The sequence below is a fragment of the Mesoplodon bidens genome (assembly GCF_964165515.1).
Source record: "Mesoplodon bidens genome assembly, chromosome: 14".
Lineage (NCBI taxonomy): Eukaryota > Metazoa > Chordata > Mammalia > Artiodactyla > Ziphiidae > Mesoplodon > Mesoplodon bidens.
In genome coordinates this window covers 12630212-12653255 of record NC_138170.1, presented here as the reverse complement: position 1 = coordinate 12653255, position 23044 = coordinate 12630212, and the positions used below count along the sequence as shown (strand labels likewise).

General features: G+C 43.8%; 1 protein-coding gene across 2 annotated transcripts in view; it reads left to right on the top strand.

Moving 5' to 3' along the window:
- TMEM87B (transmembrane protein 87B) overlaps positions 1-23044 on the top strand; it is a 60113-nt gene that overhangs the window by 5409 nt on the left and 31660 nt on the right. For both annotated transcript variants that reach the window (XM_081255057.1, XM_081255056.1), the window contains exons 3-9: positions 2978-3069; positions 4865-4999; positions 5968-6021; positions 7651-7741; positions 9576-9637; positions 9877-10060; positions 20872-20971. In XM_081255057.1, the coding sequence (XP_081111183.1) occupies positions 2978-3069; positions 4865-4999; positions 5968-6021; positions 7651-7741; positions 9576-9637; positions 9877-10060; positions 20872-20971 (718 nt within the window). The remainder of the gene's footprint in view (positions 1-2977; positions 3070-4864; positions 5000-5967; positions 6022-7650; positions 7742-9575; positions 9638-9876; positions 10061-20871; positions 20972-23044) is intronic.

Here is a 23044-nt window from a genome sequence, read left to right as displayed (position 1 = left end):
CCTGTGAGCCATGGCCGCTGAGCCTGCGCGTCCGGAGCCTGTGCTCCGCAACGGGAGAGGCCACAACAGTGAGAAGCCTGCGTATCGCATTAAAAAAAAAAAAAAAAAAAAAGAGCTTGGCAAGAGGAAATTGAAGCCCAAGGTGGGTGAGGAAAACATTTTGGCCTCTCAATGCTTTAATAAATTCATGTCTCGGGCTTCCCTGGTGGCGCAGTGGTTGAGAGTCCGCCTGCCGATGCAGGGAACGCGAGTTCGTGCCCCGGTCTGGGAGGATTCCACCTGCCGCGGAGCAGCTGGGCCCGTGAGCCACGGCCGCCGAGCCTGTGCGTCCGGAGCCTGTGCTCCGCAATGGGAGAGGCCGCAGCAGTGAGAGGCCCGCGTACCGCAAATAAATAAATAAATAAATAAATAAATAAATAAATAAATAAATTCATGTCTCACTGTCTAGACAAGATTTAAAACACTGGTGCAGACAAAAAAATTACATGGGGGAATTAAAAGTTATATGGACCACTGAAACACAGAATTTGATTTTTAAAAAAATCATTATGTAATGTCTGAGATCAGCCTAAAAGTAGACCACAATTTAGTATTAACATATCTAAAGAAAGAAAAATGAGTCAGCAGAAGGGAGTTAGGAATAAAAGCTTAAAAAAAAAAACAGGGTTTAGTCAGGTAAAAGCTGGCAGTGTCCCAGCACTGATGGGAGAGAGGTCTTTCTGTAACTATGACCGTAGCTCTAACATTGTGGCTGGCGGGGGTGGATGAAGTGCCCACCTGAGCCTCCTTGTTCTGCTGCCATATTCACCAAGCAGCCTTCTCATCATCTACTTTATAGTTACTGTTTAAGTGAGTAATTGGGCATTCTGTTTTACACACCTACATCCGTGGTGTGAAAGATAAAACTGAGTCTCTGAGTTCTCACAGGGCCAAATTTTATTTTATTATTATTATTTAAAAAATATATTTGTTAGGAATGACTTTTTTTAAAAATTAATTTATTAATTTTTTTATTTATGGCTCCATTGGGTCTTCGTTGCTGCGCCCGGGCCTTCTCTAGTTGTGGCGAGCGAGGGCTACTTTTCGTTGCGGTGCACGGGCTTCTCATTACGGTGGCTTCTCTTGTTGCGGAGCATGGGCTCTAGGCGTGCGGGCTTCAGTAATTGTGACGCATGGGCTCAGTAGTTGTGGCGCACGGGCTCTAGAGTGCAGGCTCCGTAGTTGTGGCGTATGGGATTAGTTGCTCCACGGCATGTGGGATCTTCCCAGACCAGGGCTCGGAACTGTGTCCCCTGCATTGGCAGGTGGGTTCTTAACCACTGCGCTACCCGGGAAGTCCCAGAGCCAAATTTTAGTGCCTACAAAGTTAAGCATTGGTCCCTTGGGTATGTGTCCATGCTGTTTGGTGGATCAGGTGCCTTGCTTTCCCTAAGGAAAGCTAAGGTGACCCCTCTTAGCTACTCCATTCAAGATGCAGTCATGTGGAGCCACTGGTGAAAATCTCTCAGTGTAATTCACCATATTAACAGAATAAAAGAAATACATCATCATCTCAATATATACAAAAAAGCATTTGAAAAAAATCAGCACCTATCCATGATGGAAACTCTCAGAAAACTAGAAATAGAAGGAAATGTCCTCAACCTGATAAAGGGAATCTATGATAAATCTATAACTTAACATTATACTGGCAATTCTCCCCAGATTGACCTATAAATTCAATTAATCCCAATCAAAATCCAAGCAGACTTATTAGAAACTGGCTAGCTGTCTCTGAAACTTATATGCAAATACAGAGGACCTAGAATAGCCAAAACAATTTTAAAAAAGAACAAAGTGGGAGGGCTTTTACTCTCGGATTTCAGAACTTAACATGAAGCTACAGTAATCCTAACACTGTGGAACTGCAATAGACACATAGAACAGTGCACATCGTTGTCAAATTGACTGATGCATGTCATGGTTATGAGTCAACTTTTCCCACTTTGTATATCTAGTATTTTTGTTTGGATAGTGGATATCGTGAATTTTACATTCTTGAGTACTAGAATGTCGTATTCCGTGAACCACTTTGTTCTGGCAGACAGTTAAGTTTCTTTGGGGTCAGTTCGATCCTTTCCAATTTTCTTTTTAATTTCTTTTAGGAGGGATCAGGAGTAGCCTTTACTCTAGAACTAACTTAGCACCACTTTTAAGGTGTGACTCTTCTGCATCTCTCCCAAACGCTGGGTGTGTTTAATGAGGCCTTTCCGCTCTGGCTAGTGCAGACTCTGGCTAGTTCCCATCCCCATGTGAACTCTGAGAATTTTTCATCTTGTCCCTGTGCACGGGCAGGCTGTTATGCAGCCAGAGACCAAGGAGCTGTATGCAGATTTCATTGACCCTTCCTCTGTGTAGTTCCCGCCTCTTGGGTACTCTGACCCAGAAACTCTACCAGCCTCAGCCTTGGTTAACCGTAATAATTTAATTTAAGGAATTTATCTGTCTCATTTTCAGTGACGTTTTGGAGAAATTAGGTAATACTTTACTCATTGTTTCCTTAAAGTTGTCTATTTTATGTATTTAATTTTTTAAGGAACATTTATTTATTTATTTTTGACTGCGTTGGGCCTTCGTTGCTGCACGCGGGCTTTCTCTAGTTGCGGCGAGCAGGGGCTACTCTTTCTTGCGGTGCGCTGGCTTCTCATTGCGGTGGCTTCTCTTGTTGTGGAGCACGGGCTCTAGGCGCGCGGGCTTCAGTAGTTGTGGCACGTGGGCTCAGTAGTTGTGGTGCATGGGCTTAGTTGCTCCACAGCATGTGGGATCTTCCCGGACCAGGGCTCAAACCCGTGTCCCCTGCCTTGGCAGGCAGATTCTTAACCACTGCGCCACAGGGAAGTCCAAAGTAGTCTATTTTAAATTGCATTCTTGAAACCTTAAGTTTATATTAGAGTGTATATATTATTGTTGTAAAATGAGACTTTCTTTCTCTAAACAGTTAAGTCATTCAGTTGCTCTGGGCCTGTGAAGTTTACCATAGTGTGGCTTTTGGAACATCATACCTGTCACAATGAATATTCTAACCTGGAAGTAAGTAAAACACAAATTTTAAATGTGTCTAAAGCTGTGAAGGAAAAGTTAGGAGTTTAAAGATTTATTAGCTTATCAAGTGAGGAGGCCAGAAATAGAGAAGTGCCACAGATTTTGGGACTTAGGGGTAATAAATGCCTTAATTATATCAAAGTATATGCTTTCTGAGAATACAGATCTTTTAGTTTCCTTGTATCTTATGAAAAATGTTAGTAAATATTTAAATCAGAGTTGTGGAAACCATTGCTAAGGGGACTGTGGGTCACGCACAAATGAAAACCAACTCAACTTAAAGAAGAAATGTAAAAGTTTCACTTCATTCAAAAAATTAGTAATAGGGAACCTAGAGCTTCAGTGAGTATGAGTAGATTTAGTGAGTATAAGTAGATCTCAGAAAGAGGTAAGGAGGGGGAGAGTGTGAGAGGAGGAAAAAGAGACCGGGTTAGGTCAATGTGTATTTCCTAAGAACAAAGATATTCCCTTAGATTACACAGTACAGAGATCAGATTTACGAAATGTAACAGTGATACAATGCTAATTGATATAATAGCTCATAAACCATATTCAAACTTTGCCAGTGTCCCAACAACATCCTTTTTAGCAGCTTTTTTCTTTTCTTTTCTTTTCTTTTTCTGGTACAGGATCCAATCCAGGATCACCTTGTATTTCTGCAGGGTTTTTTTGGGGGGGCGTGGAGGTGTTGAGGGTGGTTCCTGACATGACATTGATGTGTTTGAGGTGTACAAGCCATTTATTTTTACAAAATGTCCCTCAATTTGAATATTTCTCACGTTTCCTCGTGATGAAATTCAGGTTATATTTTTGGCAGGCATACCAGAAAATATACTGTTTTGTCCCATTTTTGGTGATGTTAACTTTGATCAGTTAAGGAAGTTTCTGCCAGGTTTCTCCACTGTAAAGCTACTACTTTTCTCCTTGTTGTTAACAATAATTTGTGAAGAAATACTTTTGTATTTATGTGTAAATATCCTGTTTCTTCATCAGTCCTTGTTTTAACATTCTTTGATTCTTGCCTGAATCAAAGCACAGTTACCACTGTGATGATTGCTAAACAATGATTTTCTAATTCCATGTTTTCTTCTACATTTATTAGCATTCGACTATGAGGTTGCACTCTTTTTCTCTCTCTTATTCGTCTGTCAGTCAATCAACTATCAATATGGACTCATTGATTTTCACTTTGTTGGGTGGGTTATAATCTATTACTGTTTTTATGTATTTTGCTCAAATTGTCCCATATTTGGTCAGTGGAAGCCTCTTAACCTCTTCTTCATGCCTGGGAGTTGCCATTAGGAGCGCGGTTTTATTCATCCATCTAGGAGCCCCATTGTTAGTTGATGTGTAAATGAGTGTTCCCTCTGCACTCAGTTGGGTTTGCCGTCTTTGCTTTATGTTATTACTAAGTGTTTGGTTTATCTTTCCTTGTAATTAAATGCTGCTTTTTCTCTGTAAAATCTTTTATACCTGGAGTAAAATGGAAGAAGCCCCAGGACAAAATATTTTGTATTTCTCTGTGAACCATTTCCTTGTAGTAACATCTTAATCACTTTTATGACTCTAAGAGAATGCTTATATTATGTATTACTGTATTTGAGCACATCAGAATGGCTAAAATGTTATGATTACCTCAATTGTGCTGAAAATTATATTCAAAACTTTTTCTTTTTTGGTATTTTGTTCTATTGCATGTTTCAAGTGTTCCAAGCTGAATAACTTTTTGGGATTTAGATATTAAGTGGAAATAAATGATGACATAGAACCTTACTTTGCATAGGAGCTGTCCCAGAAACATGAACTTAGTGTCAGTGAAGACTTCTGTGGTCTTTATTTCAAGAACAGCGAATGTTGGACAACAAAAACTGAAAACTTAGATTGCGACAGTGATTTACAGGTGTTTCCGTCATTGAATGTGAGTACCTGTCTTGCGATGCTGACATAGAATTGATGTTTCTCCCAGTGAATGCAAGTACCAACTTCTGTTTTGTCAGTATTTTGATAAAGGAAGGTGCTTAATATGTCAATTATTAGGTTTAGTTCTTTTGTGTGTGTGGCGGTACATAAAAAGTGGAACCATTGTTCCATTTCTTTGTGCCTTTTGCAGCAACATCCTTGAAAGAGGATCCTTTCATCATCCTTTCATGATGTGCCGTCACTCCATCCCTCGTCTCTCTTCTGCCCACCCCAGTCAGGGCTTTGCCCCCATCATCCCATCAGAACAGCTCTAGTCAAGGTCACCAGTGACCTCCATGTCGTTAGATCCCTAGGTCTGTTACTCCTACTGAAGGTCTGTCAGTGTACTTGACTTACCAGCATTTAACACACTTGAACACTCTCCTTTGTGCACTTTCTCCTCCTAGCCTAGAAGACTAGATTCAAAAATGTGAACAGCGGTCCTCTCTGGGTAGTGAGGCTGTGGGTCATTTTAACTGATTTTTTTGTCCTGTAAATTCTGAAATGAAAATGTCTTTAATAAAAACGTTAAAGGGTTGTTTTAAAAATTTGTGTCAAGGTATAATAAATATACATAAATTTACAGCAAAGCTTGCATATCAGTAGTGTAGGGCTTGATGAATTTTCACAACCTGAACCCACCCATGTGAATCCCGATCAGGAACAGGGCATTTGAGCACCTCGAGCTCCCTTTGAGTTCCTACTACCCTCCCTGCCAACGGTAACCACTGCCCTGATTAAGGAAGTAATTTTTCAAAAGTAGGATTTTGTTACACATGTTTGGGATACAGTGAGATTTGTTCTCTGGTGTTCAGCTTTAATCTTTACTTTTTACACAACACATTTTTTTTTCTTAATTGTTAAAACTATTTTTCCTTATGGAAATGCAACAATATAAAATGAAATAATTTTATTTCATTTTTCCAGAATAAAGAACTAATAACAAATACCGGTAATGTTTCAAACCAGGAAGGGTCAACGGTAAGTCATTTTATTTGCCTTTAAATCAAATACATACAAGTTAGAGTAAGACTGAGCAGAATCTTTTGATGGACAGATACTCAGAGAGTGATCTAAAGTAGGGTTAGTAGAATTAGGAAAGAAAAAAGAAGCATTATTTAAAACAGTATATCTCCTTACATATGTCTGTGTGAATTTTGTACATACTTGGTTCTGTCTTTGTTTAAAAATCTCTTTAAGGGTGTGATTTAACAGTAACTTCTATGGAGTCTTTCTTTATTTTTTTTTTTTTTCTTTTTGCGGTACGCGGGCCTCTCACTCTTGTGGCCTCTCCCGTTGCGGAGCACAGGCTCCGGATGCGCAGGCCCAGCGGCCATGGCTCACGGGCCCAGCCGCTCCGCGGCATATGGGATCCTCCCAGACCGGGGCACGAACCCGTATCCCCTGCATCGGCAGGCGGACTCTCAACCACTGCGCCACCAGGGAGGCCCCTTTCTTTATTTTAAAAAATAAAATTCCACTGCCAAATACCTGAGACCGCACAGCAGTGGGCTGATCTGTATCGTCATTAAGGAAGTAAAGAAATGGATAGAAATCATGATGTAGCACGAGGGGGAGGGGAAATTTGGAATTTGGGGAAATTACTCAAAGTCAGAAGACTAAGAGGTTGAGAGGATTACAAGGAGTTGAGTGTAAGGACTGAAAGTGGATTTAGAAGAGCTTGATGTTTGCCTTTAGACTGGGACTCTTCTGCTTTTATACTGTTTTCTCCAACCATCTTACAGAGTAGTCTGATAGTGGAAGGGCGTTCACTCTGCAGTGGCTGGACCAACTCTTTGCTTTGCACAAACTGTCACAGGTGGAGGAGTAGGAAATGAGAGGGAAGGATAGGAAATACTCAGGAAGGAAGAGTGTGAAAAGCTTGGTCCAGCTACCTGGGGGCACTGCAAGGTTCACAGGCAGTCCCAGTGGGCAGTTTCAGGCCTCAGTGGGACTGCCAGCAACAGAGTGCCTTAGGAATTTAAATACTTTAGCCTATGCACCGAATCTGAGTCATTTCCAGCAATGTTATCGGACATCTTTCTCCCCCAGTTCAATTAAAAAAAACACACACTTAAAAACTGAATGCTTGGGACTTCCCTGGTTGGTCCAGTGGTTAAGACTCCGTGCTTCCAGTGCAGACGGTGCGGGTTCAGTCCCTGGTCAGGAAACTAAGATTCCACATGCCGCAGGGCGTGGCCAAAAAGTAAAAATAAATAAATAAATAAATAACTGAATGCTTGATTATACTAGGATATTAGAAAAACTATTTGAAAGGTAGTATTAAATAAAACATAGAATGGTAACATTAGGGGGAAAACCTGTAGAAATATAAAAAGTAGAAAACATTGGCAAGTGGAAAAGGCTTTTTTCCTCCTCCATCCCTTTGGGTCTGGGAGGATGGTGGTAAAAAAAAAAAAAAATGGAGGAAATCCTTCCACTACCCGCTGTCCTTCCACAGCCCACCATTCCTTTTATCTGTGTTTTTTTTTTTAAAGTAACCCAATTCAGTTCTTAAAAGTTGTTTTAAAATATGGTGGACAATCATTTAGCTATATCTTATATAGCAATTAAAAAAAATAACATGAAGGATTTTTTTTTCTGTTTCAGGATGTTGTAGCCAAAACACAGAGAGATGGGTTTCATATCTTTATTGTTTCTATTAAAACAGAAAAAACAGATGCAAGCTGGAATTTGAATGGTATAGTTAAACAGTATGCATGTTTTATTGTCTGCTTTTACTGTATTCTGTATTTTTGTCATTAACCCAAATCTACATTCTCTTTTAAAACACATTATTCAAAAATGATTTTCTGTTAATCACAAAAATGAATAATCTGTTTACTTGGGGGACTTAGAACTTTATGCTTATCTTAACTCTAATATATATATTTTTTAACAGAATGGAAATTTTAAATTAATTTAAGATAAATTTTGGGAGTTCCCTGGTGGACCAGTGGTTGGGACTCTGTGCTTCGGCTGCTGAGGGCCAGGGTTCAATCCCTGGTCAGGGAACTAGAATCCCACAAGCCGCACAGTGTGGCCAAGAAAAAATAAATAAAATAAAAGGGTGAATTAAAAAAAAGATTAATTTAAAAAGTTTTAAACTTCATAGATGGATACAAAATTCTCCATCCTTCCAGATTAAAAAAATTTTTTTTAACATGTAGAAATGGGTAGGTGACACCTTAATCGTACTCGAGGTGGATTATATTCTGTTTCTTGAAAATGGCCATCATCAGGGGTTTAAAATGTTTGTTCTTTAAAAAGTTTAAGAAAAAAGAATCTGTTTGTAGCCTAGGAGTAGAAGTAGCTTGTCTGGCAACTGTGGCTTCTGTGGTCTGTGAGCTCCCCTGCCTGCCCATAAGGTAGATGCTCTTTGCCTCATGAAACCGTAGTTCCTGGTGCCCAGTGTGAGAGCGGGCTCACATGAGGCGGTTTTCAAGGGAGCGAATGCTTCCGTGGGTCCTGGAATTGCTTTAGCGGTCATCATCTAGACTGGGTATCTGCTGGGCTGACAATAGCCAAGCAGCATGTGAGGATCCTGGGGATTTGCAGACTGCCCTGATTCACCCACTGGGACACAGAAGTGAAGCCAGGCTCTGTCTCTGAGGGGCACCCAGTCCAGAGAGGAGGGAGAAAGCAGGGAGGTGAGTCAGGCATGGCCGCAGGGGAGGCCCAGAGCTGGTCTTCCACGGGGAAGCTGGTGGGGGGGCTGCTCTGGAGAGTGTGAAGCAGGCCTTCCTCCCGGAGGTGCTGTGATGGGCCCAGACCGTGCCACACAGGGAGCCGAGGGGCCTTGCTGCCATCCTGCACCCCAGCCTGTGCGCCCTGCCTTCCCAGCTGTGGCGTCTTTTCCTCTGACGCCAGCAGGCAGCTTTAAGCTTCTGCTGGTTAGTAACGGGTGCAGTTGCTAAGCCTTGCAAGTCTTGCCCTGTATTCGGCGCTCTGTTTGCTATTGCTCTCGGACAACAAACCAAACTAGATTCTGGAGTTCAGTAAATTTTTTTTTAATATTTTAAATTAATCAACTAATTAATTTGGCTGTGCCGGGTTGCCGCGTGCAGGATCTTCGTTGCACCGTGCGGGATCATTAGTTGCAGCGTGTGAGATCTTACTTGTGGCATGCGGGATCTAGTTCCCTGACCAGGGATGGAACCCAGGCCCCCTGCATTGGGAGCTCGGAGTCCTAACTGCTGGACCACCAGGGAAGTCCCTGGAGTTCAGTAATTTATCCAAGTTACATTAAGAAAGACAAAGTCCTCAGCTAGGTCAGGGACTCAGCCAGGGCCAATCTCAGACCAGGACTACTTTGCTGTCTGCATAAGGTCTGACTTGGCCCACACTTTACAAGAGCATGTATACAAATACGTAAAGATATCTTCATACAGTTATATAATCAAAGGTAAAAATTCAGCATTTAACTTGGTTTGTATTCTTGGAGTCTTAATATGAGCTTACGTTGAAAAACTTAAGGAAAACTGGTTGTTAATTTTAATGCCTTAATTTCTTTATCCCCACCCTGCCTTCACCAGTTTCTCTTTCTATGATGGGGCCTCATGGATATATCTCTGCATCAGATTGGCCTCTGATGATTGTGAGTATCTCTCATCATTTCTTCCTTTTTTAAAAAATGAGTTTTGTATCCTAATTGGAACATTTAAACATTTTAAGAGCTCAGTGGTGTTAATTCCTTAGTAGCTAACACTTTGACATACCCTCTATTTCTGGTTCCATGGTGACTGGAAAATAAAGGATTGCAAACTTGAATGTAGAAATGTCAGTTTTCAAATGATCAAAAGGCTTAACTGACTAAAATTGCTTCTCCTCTCACAGTTCTACATGGTGATGTGTATCGTTTATATCTTATATGGCGTACTCTGGCTGATGTGGTCTGCCTGCTATTGGAAAGATATATTAAGAATCCAGTTCTGGATTGCAGCTGTTATTTTCCTGGGAATGCTTGAAAAAGCAGTTTTTTATGCTGAATACCAAAACATCAACAGCACTGGGTTATCAAGTAAGTGGTGACTGTGTCCGTGAATATGGTATGACCCAAGGGTCTCCTAGCATTTGTGAGCAGAGCTGTGGGGACTCCCCGCCCCACCTTCATACATTTGTTTGGGAACAACCATATAGATGAAGAGGAGGGAAGCCAAGAAGAGAATATCAGAGTAGGACTCTGATCCAGGCTAGCATGTGTGTTGTCTTCATTTTGTTTTCTTCTTGCTGACTTTCCCTTATTTCCCTCCTGGGGAAAAGAAAATTCCTGTTTCCTAAGGTACCCGTGACTGGCTTTAAACAACACGAAGTTCTGGACTGGGGACATCGGGTGGTGCCAATCCTTTTAACATATTTCTCTTTTTTTTTTTTTTCCCCTTCCTCTTTCTTCTCCTTTCCCCTCCAAAGAAGAAAAGAAAATTTGGCCACAGGGAGTAAAATTAGTAGTGCCAGGATGGATGGTGACTGCACCCTTTTTACAAAGAACTTCATGTGACTGTGGGAGATACCATCCCAGCTTACACAGTGGAATGTGGCAAGCAGGCAGGGCATATAGTGGGGCATCCTCAGACGGGTGCCCCAGACTTCTAGAAGGTAGAGTTCAAAAGGGCCAGAGAAGTAAAGGTACAATTAATTCTGTCACTGAACCTTCAAAAGGGAGATAGCTCAGAAGGGTAGAAAGCCCTCAGGAATGTGCTTCTGAGTGCTCAGTTACAAATGATTGTGGTACAGATTTTCAAAGGGTGTAGTTGTATCTGCTCCTTATTTTAAAATACTCCGGGAAAAAAAGAGGGTGAGTTGGAAAATAGATGAGACAAATTTAGCATAATGTTGATAATTATGGAAGCTGAGTGATGGGTACATGGGAGTTCAATATATCACTTTCTCTGTGTTGGAGAATGCTTGTAATTTCCCAAAATAAAAAGTTTAAAAAGACGTGTACAAGACAATAAAGAAAAGACAAACATCCAGGGAGGCATGTTAGAGGTATCATTACCCTATAAGAAGTTTTAGTGACGTGTGTGCCTGCCCTAAACCAGATAAGAAAGGACAGAGCTGCTGCGTAGGACTGGGGGTTAAAGCATTCTTGAATGTCAGAGAAGGCGGGTCAGCTCCTTTGCTGCCAGTGGTGGGGCTCTCTGTCTAGAAGAGGGTGGCGTGAACTTGGGTGAGGGGCAGCCAAAACCTGAGATCCATGAAGAGAAGGAAAGACCACCTGTCTTCCTCAGGGCCTTCAAGCCCTCTGAGATGACACCAGAAGGCCCTTGGAAGAGAAACCCCAGACTGCTGTCCTAGTCTTTGAGGAGTCCTGTGGAAAGGAGAGGTGCCACATGGGGCCTGGGCTGATGTTGTTTCTGATTTTCCCAAGCCTAAATTCTGTAACCCAGGCTGTCTTGCTTAGCATTGGTCCTGGAAGGATAGACTTCAGAAACATCAAGCAATGATGATTTAGTGATTGTTAGGACCCAGCAAGGATACGTTAAGAATAGGTCGTGTCGGGGGCTTCCCTGGTGGCGCAGTGGTTGAGAGTCTGCCTGCTGATGCAGGGGACGCGGGTTCGTGCCCCGGTCCGGGAGGATCCCACATGCCGCGGAGCGGCTGGGCCCGTGAGCCACGGCCGCTGAGCCTGTGCTCCACAGCGGGAGAGGCCACAGCAGTGAGAGGCCTGCGTACTGCAAAAAAAAAAAAAGAATAGGTCGTGTCAATTGACTTCTTTGTTTTGTGCTTCTAGATTGGCAGTTAGGCAAATGTAATAAATTCAGTATATCTGCACTTCTTCAAGGTATTGGGCAAGGTCTCTTCTGGTTTCTTCTAGAGAAGGCAGAGAAACATGAACTGAAAACAAGCATATTAGGTGGATTCACAACTAGTTTCTTTTTTTTTTTTTTTTTTTTATTAAAGTTTATTTATTTTTTTTTTTAATTAGTTTCTGCTTTATAACAAAGTGAATCGGTCATACATATACATCTGTTCCCACATCCCTTCCCTCATGCATGTCCCTCCCTCCCACCCTCCCCATCCCACCCCTCCAGGCGGTCACAAAGCACCGAGCTGATCTCCCTGTGCTCTGCGGCTGCTTCCCACTAGCTATCTACCTTACGTTTGGTAGTGTATATATGTCCATGCCTCTCTTTCGCTTTGTCACAGCTTACCCTTCCCCCTCCCCATATCCTCAAGTCCATTCTCAAGTAGGTCTGTGTCTTTATTCCCATTTTGCCCCTAGGTTCTTCATGACATTTTTTTTTTTTTTAATTCCGTATATATGTGTTAGCATACGGTATTTGTCTTTCTCTTTCTGACTAACTTCACTCTGTATGACAGACTCTAGGTCTACCCACCTCATTACAAATAGCTCAGTTTCGTTTCTTTTTATGGCTGAGTAATATTCCATTGTATATATGTGCCACATCTTCTTTATCCATTCATCCGATGATGGACACTTAGGTTGTTTCCAGCTCCGGGCTATTGTGAATAGAGCTGCAATGAACATTTTGGTACATGTCTCTTTTTGAATTATGGTTTTCTCAGGGTATATGCCCAGTAGTGGGATTGCTGGGTCATATGGTAGTTCTATTTGTAGTTTTTTAAGGAACCTCCATACCGTTCTCCATAGTGGCTGTACCAATTCACATTCCCACCAGCAGTGCAAGAGTGTTCCCTTTTCTCCACACCCTCTCCAGCATTTATTGTTTCTAGATTTCTTGATGATGGCCATTCTGACTGGTGTGAGATGATATCTCATTGTAGTTTTGATTTGCATTTCTCTAATGATTAATGATGTTGAGCATTCTTTCATGTGTTTGTTGGCAGTCTGTATATCTTCTTTGGAGAAATGCCTATTTAAGTCTTCTGCCCATTTTTGGATTGGGTTGTCTGTTTTTTTGCTATTGAGCTGCATGAGCTGTTTATAAATTTTGGAGATTAATCCTTTGTCAGTTGCTTCATTTGCAAATATTTTCTCCCATTCTGAGGGTTGTCTTTTGGTCTTCTTTATGGTTTCCTTTGCTGTGCAAAAGCTTTGAAGTTTCATTAGGTCCCATTTGTTTATCTTTGTTTTTATTTCCATTTCTCTAGGAGGTGGGTCCAAAAGGATCTTGCTGTGATTTATGTCATAGAGTGTTCTACCTATGTTTTCCTCTAAGAGTTTGATAGTTTCTGGCCTTACATTTAAGTCTTTAATCCATTTTGAGCTTATTTTTGTGTATGGTGCTAGGGAATGATCTAATCTCAAACTTTTACATGTCCCTGTCCAGTTTTCCCAGCACCACTTATTGAAGAGGCTGTCCTTTCTCCACTGTACATTCCTGCCTCCTTTATCAAAGATAAGTTGGCCATATGTGCGTGGGTTTATCTCTGGGCTTTCTATCCTGATCCACTGATCTATCTTTCTGTTTTTATGCCAGTACCAGACTGTCTTAATTACTGTAGCTTTGTAGTATAGTCTGAAGTCAGGGAGCCTGATTCCTCCAGCTCCGTTTTTCGTTCTCAAGATTGCTTTAGCTATTCGGGGCCTTTTGTTTTTCCAAACAAATTTTGAAATTTTTTGTTCTAGTTCTGTGAAAAATGCCATTGGTAGTTTGATAGGGATTGCATTGAATCTGTAGATTGCTTTGGGTAGTAGAGTCATTTTCACAATATTGATTCTTCCAATCCAGGAGCATGGTATATCTCTCCATCTATTTGTATCATCTTTAATTTCTTTCATCAGTGTCTTATAGTTTTCTGCATACAGGTCTTTTGTCTCCTTAGGTAGGTTTATTCCTAGATATTTTATTCTTTTTGTTGCGATGGTAAATGGGAGTGTTTTCTTGATTTCATTTTCAGATTTTTCATCATTAGTGTACAGGAATGCCAGAGATTTCTGTACATTAATTTTATATCCTGCTACTTTACCAAATTCATTGATTAGCTCTAGTAGTTTTTCGGTAGCATCTTTAGGATTCTCTATGTATAGTATCATGTCATCTGCAAACAGCGACAGCTTTACTTCTTCTTTTCCAATTTGGATTCCTTTTATTTCCTTTTCTTCTCTGATTGCTGTGGCTAAAACTTCCAAAACTATGTTGAATAAGAGTGGTGAGAGTGGGCAGCCTTGTCTTGTTCCTGATCTTAGTGGAAATGGTTTCAGTTTTTCACCATTGAGGACAATGTTGGCTGTGGGTTTGTCATATATGGCCTTTATTATGTTGAGGAAAGATCCCTCTATACCTACTTTCTGCAGGGTTTTTATCATAAATGGGTGTTGAATTTTGTCGAAAGCTTTCTCTGCATCTATTGAGATGATCATATGGTTTTTCTCCTTCAACTTGTTAATATGGTGTATTACATTGATTGATTTGCGTATATTGAAGAATCCTTGCATTCCTGGGATAAACCCCACTTGATCATGGTGTATGATCCTTTTAATGTGCTGTTGGATTCTGTTTGCTAGTATTTTGTTGAGGATTTTTGCATCTATGTTCATCAGTGATATTGGCCTGTAGTTTTCTTTCTTTGTGACATCCTTGCCTGGTTTTGGTATCAAGGTGATGTCGGCCTCGTAGAATGAGTTTGGGAGTGTTCCTCCCTCTGCTATATTTTGGAAGAGTTTGAGAAGGATAGGTGTTAGCTCTTCTCTAAATGTTTGATAGAATTCACCTGTGAAGCCATCTGGTCCTGGGCTTTTGTTTGATGGAAGATTTTTAATCACAGTTTCAATTTCAGTGCTTGTGATTGGTCTATTCATATTTTCTATTTCTTCCTGAGTCAGTCTTGGCAGGTTGTGCATTTCTAAGAATGTGTCCATTTCTTCCAGGTTGTCCATTTTATTGGAATAGAGTTGCTTATAGTAATCTCTCATAATCTTTTGTATTTCTGCAGTGTCAGTTGTTACTTCTCCTTTTTCATTTCTAATTCTATTGATTTGAGTCTTCTCCCTTTTTTTCTTGATGAGTCTGGCTAATGGTTTGTCAATTTTGTTTATCTTCTCAAAGAACCAGCTTTTAGTTTGGTTGATCTTTGCTATCGTTTCCTTCATTTCTTTTTCATTTATTTCTGATCTGATCTTTATGATTTCTTTCCTTCTGCTAGCTTTGGGGTATTTTTGTTCTTCTTTCTCTAATTGCTTTAGGTGCAGGGTCAGGTTGTTTACTCGAAATGCTTCCTGTTTCTTAAGGTGGGATTGTATTGCTATAAACTTCCCCCTTAGAACTGCTTTTGCTGCGTCCCATAGGTTTTGGGTCGTCGTGTCTCCATTGTCATTTGTTTCTAGGTATTTTTTAATTTCCTCTTTGATTTCTTCAGTGATCACTTCGTTATTGAGTAGTGTATTGTTTAGCCTCCATGTGTTTGTATTTTTTACACATCTTTTCCTGTAATTGATGTCTAGTCTCATAGCATTGTGGTCGGAGAAGATACTTGATACAATTTCAATTTTCTTAAAATTACCGAGGCTTGATTTGTGACCCAAGATATGATCTATCCTGGAGAATGTTCCATGAGCACTTGAGAAAAATGTGTATTCTGTTGTTTTTGGATGGAATGTCCTATAAATATCAACTAAGTCCATCTCGTTTAATGTATCATTTAAAGCTTGTGTTTCCTTATTTATTCTCATTTTGGATGATCTGTCCATTGGTGAAAGTGGGGTGTTAAAGTCCCCTATTATGATTGTGTTACTGTCGATTTCCCCTTTTATGGCTGTTAGTATTTGCCTTATGTATTGAGGTGCTCCTATGTTGGGTGCATAAATATTTACAATTGTTATATCTTCTTCTTGGATCGATCCCTTTATCGTTATGTAGTGTCCTTCCTTGTCTCTTCTAATAGTCTTTATTTTAAAGTCTATTTTGTCTGATATAAGAATTGCTACTCCAGCTTTCTTTTGATTTCCATTTGCATGGAATATCTTTTTCCATCCCTTTACTTTCAATCTGTATGTGTCTCTAGGTCTGAAGTGTGTCTCTTGTAGACAGCATATATATGGGTCTTGTTTTTGTATCCATTCAGCCACTCTGTGTCTTTTGGTGGGAGCATTTAGTCCATTTACATTTAAGGTAATTATTGATATGTATGTTCCTATTCCCATTTCCTTAATTGCTTTGGGTTCGTTATTGTAGGTATATTCCTTCTGTTGTGTTTCTTGCCTAGAGAAGTTCCTTTAGCATTTGTTGTAAAGCTGGTTTGGTGGTGCTGAACTCTCTCAGCTTTTGCTTGTCTGTAAAGGTTTTAATTTCTCCATCAAATCTGAATGAGATCCTTGCTGGGTAGAGTAATCTAGGTTGCAGGTTTCTCTCCTTCATCACTTTAATTATGTCCTGCCACTCCCTTCTGGCTTGTAGGGTTTCTGCTGAGAGATCAGCTGTTAACCTGATGGGGATTCCCTTGTGTGTTATTTGTTGTTTTTGCCTTGCTGCTTTTAATATGATTTCTTTGTGTTTAATTTTTGACAGTTTGATTAATATGTGTCTTGGTGTATTTCTCCTTGGATTTATTCTGTATGGGACTCTCTGTGCCTCCTGGACTTGATTAACTATTTCCTTTCCCATATTGGGGAAGTTTTCAACTATAATCTCTTCAAATATTTTCTCAGTCCCTTTCTTTTTCTCTTCTTCTTCTGGAACCCCTATAATTCGAATGTTGGTGCGTTTAATGTTGTCCCAGAGGTCTCTGAGACTGTCCTCTGTTCTTTTCATTCTTTTTTCTTTATTTTGCTCTGCATCAGTTATTTCCACTATTTTATCTTCCACCTCACTTATCCGTTCTTCTGCCTCAGTTATTCTGCTATTGATCCCATCTAGAGTATTTTTCATTTCATTTATTGTGTTTTTAATCGATGCTTGATTCATCTTTAGTTCTTCTAGGTCCTTGTTAACTGTTTCTTGCATGTTGTCTATTCTATTTCCAAGATTATGGATCATGGAAATAGAATCTTGGATCAGCTTTACTATCATTATTCTGAATTCTTTTTCAGGTAGACTGCCTATTACCTCTTCATTTGTTAGGTCTGGTAGGTGTTTATCTTGCTCCTTCACCTGCTGTGTGTTTTTCTGCCTTCTCATTTTGCTTATGTTACTGTGTTTGGGGTCTCCTTTTTGCCGGCTGCAGATTCGTAGTTCCCGTTGTTTTTGGTGTCTGACCCCAGTGGCTAAGGTTGTTTCAGTAGGTTGTGTAGGCTTCCTGGTGGAGGGGACTAATTCCTGTGCTCTGGTGGTTGAGGCTCGATCTTGTCTTTCTGGTGGACAGGTCCACGTCTGGTGGTGTGTTTTGGGGTGCCTATGGCCTTATTATGTTTTTAGGTAGCCTCTCTGCTAATGGGTGGGGTTGTGTTCCTGCCTTGCTAGTTGCTTGGCATAGGGTGACCCGCACTGTAGCTTGCTGGTCGTTGACTGAAGCTGGGTGCTGGTGTTGGGATGGAGATCTCTGGGAGATTTTCGCTGCTTGATATTATGTGGAGCTGGGAGGTCTCTTGTGGACCCGTGTCCTGAAGTTGGCTCTCCCACTTCAGAGGCACAGCACTGGCTCCTGGCTGCAGCACCAAGAGCCTTTCATCCACCCGGCTCAGAGTAACAGGGAGAAAAAGTAGAAAGAAAGAATTAGTAGAAGAAAGAAAGAGAGAGGGAAAGAAAGGAAGAAGGGAAGAAAGGAAGGAAGGAAGGAAGAAAGAAAGGAGGGAGGGAGGGAGGAAGGATGGAAAGAAAGAAGGAAAGAAAGGAGGGAGGGAGGGAGGAAGGAAAGGAAGAAAGACAGGAGGGAGGGAGGAAGGAAAGAAAAAGAAAGTGGAAAGAAGAAGGGTGGGAGGGAGGAAAGAAAAAGAAAGAAGGAAAGGAGGAGCGGAGGGAGGGAGGGAGGAAGGGAGAGTAGGAAAAAAAGAAAGAGCAGGTAAAGTAAAATAGAATAAAGTATGAAATATAGTAGCGTTATTAAAATTAGAAAGTAATTATTGAAAAAAAAAAAAAAAAAAAAAACCGGACCGATAGAACCCTGGGACATATGGTGGAAGCAAAGCTATACAGAGAGAATCTTACACAGAAGATTACACATACACATTCACAAAAAGAGAGCAGGGGGAAAAATCAAAAATCTTGCTCTCCAAGTCCACCTCCTCAATTTGGTATAATTCGTTGTAAAAAGAGGAAAAGGGCGAGAAGTCTGAAATCTTGCTCTCTAAGTCCACCTCCTTAATTTGGAATAATTCGTTGTAAAAAGAGGAAAAGGGGGGAAAGTCTTAAATCTTGTCCTCAAAGTCCACTTCCTCAATTTGGGATGATTCGCTGTCCATTCATGCACTCCACAGACGCAGGGCACATCAAATGGACCGTGGAGCTTTAATCCGCTGCCTCCGAGGCTGCACAGAGAGATTTCCCTGCCTCTGCTCTCACAGCTCCCGGGTCTCAGCCTTGGACCTGGCCCCGCCTCTGCGCGTAGGTCGCCGGAGGGCGTCCGTTCTTCGCTCAGACAGGACGGGTTTAAAGGAGCCGCTGATTCGGGGGCTCTGGCTCACTCAGGCAGAGGGGAGGGAGGGGCGCGCAGTGTGGGGCGGGCCTGCGGCGGCAGAGGACGACGTGACGTTGCAGCAGCCCGTGGCGCTCCGTGCGCTTTCCCAGGAAAGCCGTCCCCGGGTCTCGGGGACCCCGGCAGTGGCGGGGTGCACAGGCCGCCCAGAAGGCGGGGCGGACAGTGACCCGCGCTCGCACACAGGCCCCGCGGCGGCGGCGGCGGCGGGCCGCGGCGGCGGGCGGCGGCGGCCCACGCCCGTCTCCGAGGTCCGTGCCTTACCCGCGGCTCGTGCCTGTCTCCGGCGCTTCCCCAAGCAGCCCTCTTAATGCCCTCTCCTCGCGCACCAGGAAACAAAAGGGAAAAAAGCCTCTTGCCTCTTCGGCAGCTCCAGACCCTTTCCCCGGACTCCCTCCGGGCTAGCCGTGGTGCACTAACCCCTTCAGGCTCTCTTCCTGCCGCCAGCCCCAGTCCTCTCCCTGCGCTCCGACTGAAAGCCGATACCCGAGCCTCAGCTCCCAGCCCCGCCCGCCACGGCGGCCGAGCAGACAAGCCTCTCGGGCTGGTGTGTGCCTGAGGGCACCGGTCCTCTGTGCCAGAATCTCTCCGCTTTGCCCTCCGCACCCCTGTTGCTGTGCTCTCCTCCGCTACTCCGAAGCTTTCCCCCTCCGCCACCTACAGTCTCCGCCCGCGAAGGGGCTTGTAGTGTGTAGAAACCTTCCCCCCTTCACGGCTCCCTCCCACTGGTGCAGGTCCCGTCCCTATCCTATTGTCTCTGTTTATTCTTTTTTTCTTTTGCCCTACCCAGGTATGTGGGGAGCTTCTTGCCTTTTGGGGGGTCTGAGGTCTTCTGTCAGCGTTCAGTAGGTGTTCTGTAGGAGTTGTTCCACGTGTAGATGAATTTCTGATGTATCTGTGGGGAGGAAGGTGATCTCCGCGTCTTACTCTTCCGCCATCTTCCTCCGGGGTCTGTAAAACATTCTGCTCTCACATTGGATGCTCTTCACCTTTGCTTTCATTCAGAGTAGTTGCCACAGGATTCTGTGACATCCCAGGAGTTGCTCGGAGCCACTGTGGTGCTGGGAGACCTTGGAATTGGGACTCGCGCCTTCGCCCGTCCAGCCGCTAGCCCACAACTAGTTTCTGAATGGCTTTCTCCTCTCCATCTTTACTGCCAGCACTCTCATCATCTCTTGGCTAAATTCTGGAATAGACTCCTGAGCGTTTTCCTCACCTACAGTCTATTCCTCTCCAAGCCATTAAGTAGAGCAATCTTGATAAAATAAAGCTGTCTACTTTATTCCAAGGGTCAGCAAGCTTTTCCTGCAAAGTCTACACAGTGAATATTTTTGGCTTTGCGAGCCATGTAGTCTGTGTTGCAACTTCCCAACTACTGCCATTGGAGCATGAAAGCTGCCACAGACAACAAATGGGCATGGCTGTGTTCCAATAAAACTTTATTTACACAACAGATGTAGGGCCAGATTTGGCCTATGGGCTGTAGTTTACCAGTTCCTTTTTCACTCCCTTGTTTACTATCATTGACTTCCCACTGCCCTTAGCAACAAGCCCTGACTCATGGCCTAGCCTGTAACTGAGGTGATTGGGCCCCGCCTCTGCCCCAGCCTCTTTTCTTGACCTCCCTCGTTACACGCTCTGCTGCAGACACGCCGAACTTCCACTTCTTGCAGCATATTTTGCTTTGTCTCTCTTTCCCTCCATGCCTTTGCACGTGCCATTTCCTTTGCTTTCCCCTTTCCCTCCTCCAAACGGTTCACTCCTACTCAGCCTTCAAACCCTGGTGTACATGTCACTTCCTATGAGAAGATTTTCCTGCCCCGTGTGGATGAGGTCGCTTTCATCACAGTCCTGGGAGATACAGCGTTACCTCCAGCACTTGCTGAGCTCTGTCCATTTACTTGTCCCGACCAGGGTACAGGCTTCACGAGGGCAGGGAACATGGTGTGTCTTTCACTGTGATAGCCACACGGCAGGAGCGTGAATGAGTAAGTGATGAGGGCAACCTGGAGACGAGAGCTCTGGAGGGTGTTGTGGTTTTCAGACATTTACAGGACAGGAAAGGGCTACAGTTCTTTGTAGCCTCAAGGAGAAGAATAAGAGCAGAGGGGAGCTCGGGGAGACATTTCCAGTGGACGTGAGAAAGCTGTGCCCAGTAGAGCCCATCAGAATCCCCTTCGTTGAGGTTTCAAACATCACTGGGATTAGATGACCTTTAACTTAAACGTGGCTAATTCGTCTGAGGTCAGGACGTAACTGGACACAGTACACATTTAGACTCTTGGCGGCAGGCGTCCAGATGGACCCAGAGCAAATGATTTTCCTTCCTTCCCTCAGCCCAGAGTTTACTGATCTTCGCGGAGTTGATATCTGCGATTAAGAGGACGCTGGCTCGCCTTCTGGTGATCATCGTGAGCTTGGGATACGGCATTGTGAAGTAAGTACCGGGGCCCAGAAAAGACACCGCGTCCCCATCCTGTGATCCCATCCATCTCCGCCATGACCCCTGTGACCCGACACCTCTCAGTATCCTAACACAAATCCCTGAGGGAAATACCTGCAAGGGCGTGTTTTGTTTTTGGTGGTTTTTTTGGTGGTACGCGGGCCTCTCACTGTTGTGGCCTCTCCCGTTGTGGAGCACAGGCTCCGGACGCGCAGGCTCAGCGGCCATGGCTCACGGGCCCAGCCACTCCGCGGCATGTGGGATCTTCCCGGACCGGGGCACGAACTCGTGTCCCCTGCATCGGCAGGTGGACTCTCAACTACTGCACCACCAGGGAAGCCCAAGAGGGTGTTTTTAAAAGATTTCCATGCACTGGCTCTTTTATTCTTTTCTCAAATAAAGATCCTGAATTTGAATTCCAGTAACTTTATAGTTAGATGAATAATCAACTATAAGGATAATAGAAAATTTTAAATGATTCTCGAAGTTCAGACCATTTTCTGTTTCCTAGACAGCGTACTTAGGGGTCATGATTGTGTATGCGATATTGTAAGAGAGAGTGCTCTGATTAAACACCAGGTTCAGTGGAATTTCTGGCTGAAACCTGGCAGTCGCCTGAGGACCCGCTTTCGGGACCCTCTCAAGCAGATCTTTTCTCCCTCTTACCTTTGAGTCCCTGGGCATGAACATGGAAGAGCCTGTTCCCTAAGACCCTGTGATTCCCAGAAACTGAAGCCCTCACATTGGACCACAGCTACATCTTCTGATTGCAGGCCTTGTCAGCTGCCACGTTTCCCCTCATCCCTCACCGCTCCGAGCACTTGCTTTATTGTCTTTCTCCTCAGCACTTCATTGTCAGGATTCCCTGTGATTTCAGTATCCGTTTGAGGACCCTTTAAGAAACCTGACCTCACCTCCTCACCTCTGCCGCTCTTACCTGTCACCTCCCCTCAACTCCTGAGTCCCCTGGCCATTTTCTAGACCCGATTATTATTTATTTCTTGTGTATAACTGCACCCGCTCCATGGTGGCACATTTAAGCAATCCACTTTTCAGCCTCCCCTTTTTCCTGTTTACTTTCTCTAATATGTCAGCTGTAGGCACTCTTGGTCCCTGGTGTGGCCTCCGGCCTATTGATCCCACTGCCTTCCATGGTCCAGCAGGGCACTGATCACCCCTGCCACCCCTGAGGCCCTCCGCCTTTTCCTTTGTCAGCCTCCCTTGATCAATCCAGCTCTCCATCTGTGCAGGCTCAGCCGGGGCTGCAGAGTCAGCCTGAGAAGAACACCCCACCCCACTGCCTGGCTCAGTTCACTTCATGACCCTGAACTTGAGGGGCGCCCTGAGTGCCGCTGGTAGTTCTCGATCCCCTTGCCATTTGTGTTCTGACTCTTCACTCTGCAGAAGACCATTTACCCTTTCTCTCTCCTCACACCTCCCTACCCTCCTCCATCGTAGCTGATCTTGGCTCTTTTCTCACTGAGGAATTAGAAGCCATGAGGAGGGAATTGCGGCCGTCAGGTCTGTGTTATCCTCCCCACCTCTGGACCACACGCAGCATGTTCTGCTCCTGTAAGGCGTGGACCATCCCTGTGTGTGGTTAAGCCCCGCCCTGCCCTGGTGCCCTGGGTCCTGTTACCTCCTCTGTCAAAGAAGCTATTCCAGCAGTCTGTCCCGTTTTCTCTGATAGCGTCTATTGCCCTCTCCGGTGGGCCATTCCCATCGGCACACTGTTACTTCTGTCATCTTCAGAAGCAAACCCTCCCTTGAACCCAGATGGCCCTCTCCCCCGTGTGCAGCAGCATCTTTCAGATGTGTCGTCTGTGCCTGGCCGCTTCCCCTTCCCTCATTTTCTGTCCTTGTGAGGTTTGGCCCCATTCCTCCACTGAGACTGCTCCTGTCAAGGTCACCTTGACCTCTCCTTGCCAAATCGCAGGGCCCCGCTCAGCCCCTGTGCAGGTGCCCGGTCATGGAGGCTCCTTCAGGGTCTCCTGTGCCGGCGCCCCCTCGTCTTCCCGAGCTCCAGTGTTGGGGGGCCCTGGGCTCAGGCCCCAGACCTCTGCTCTA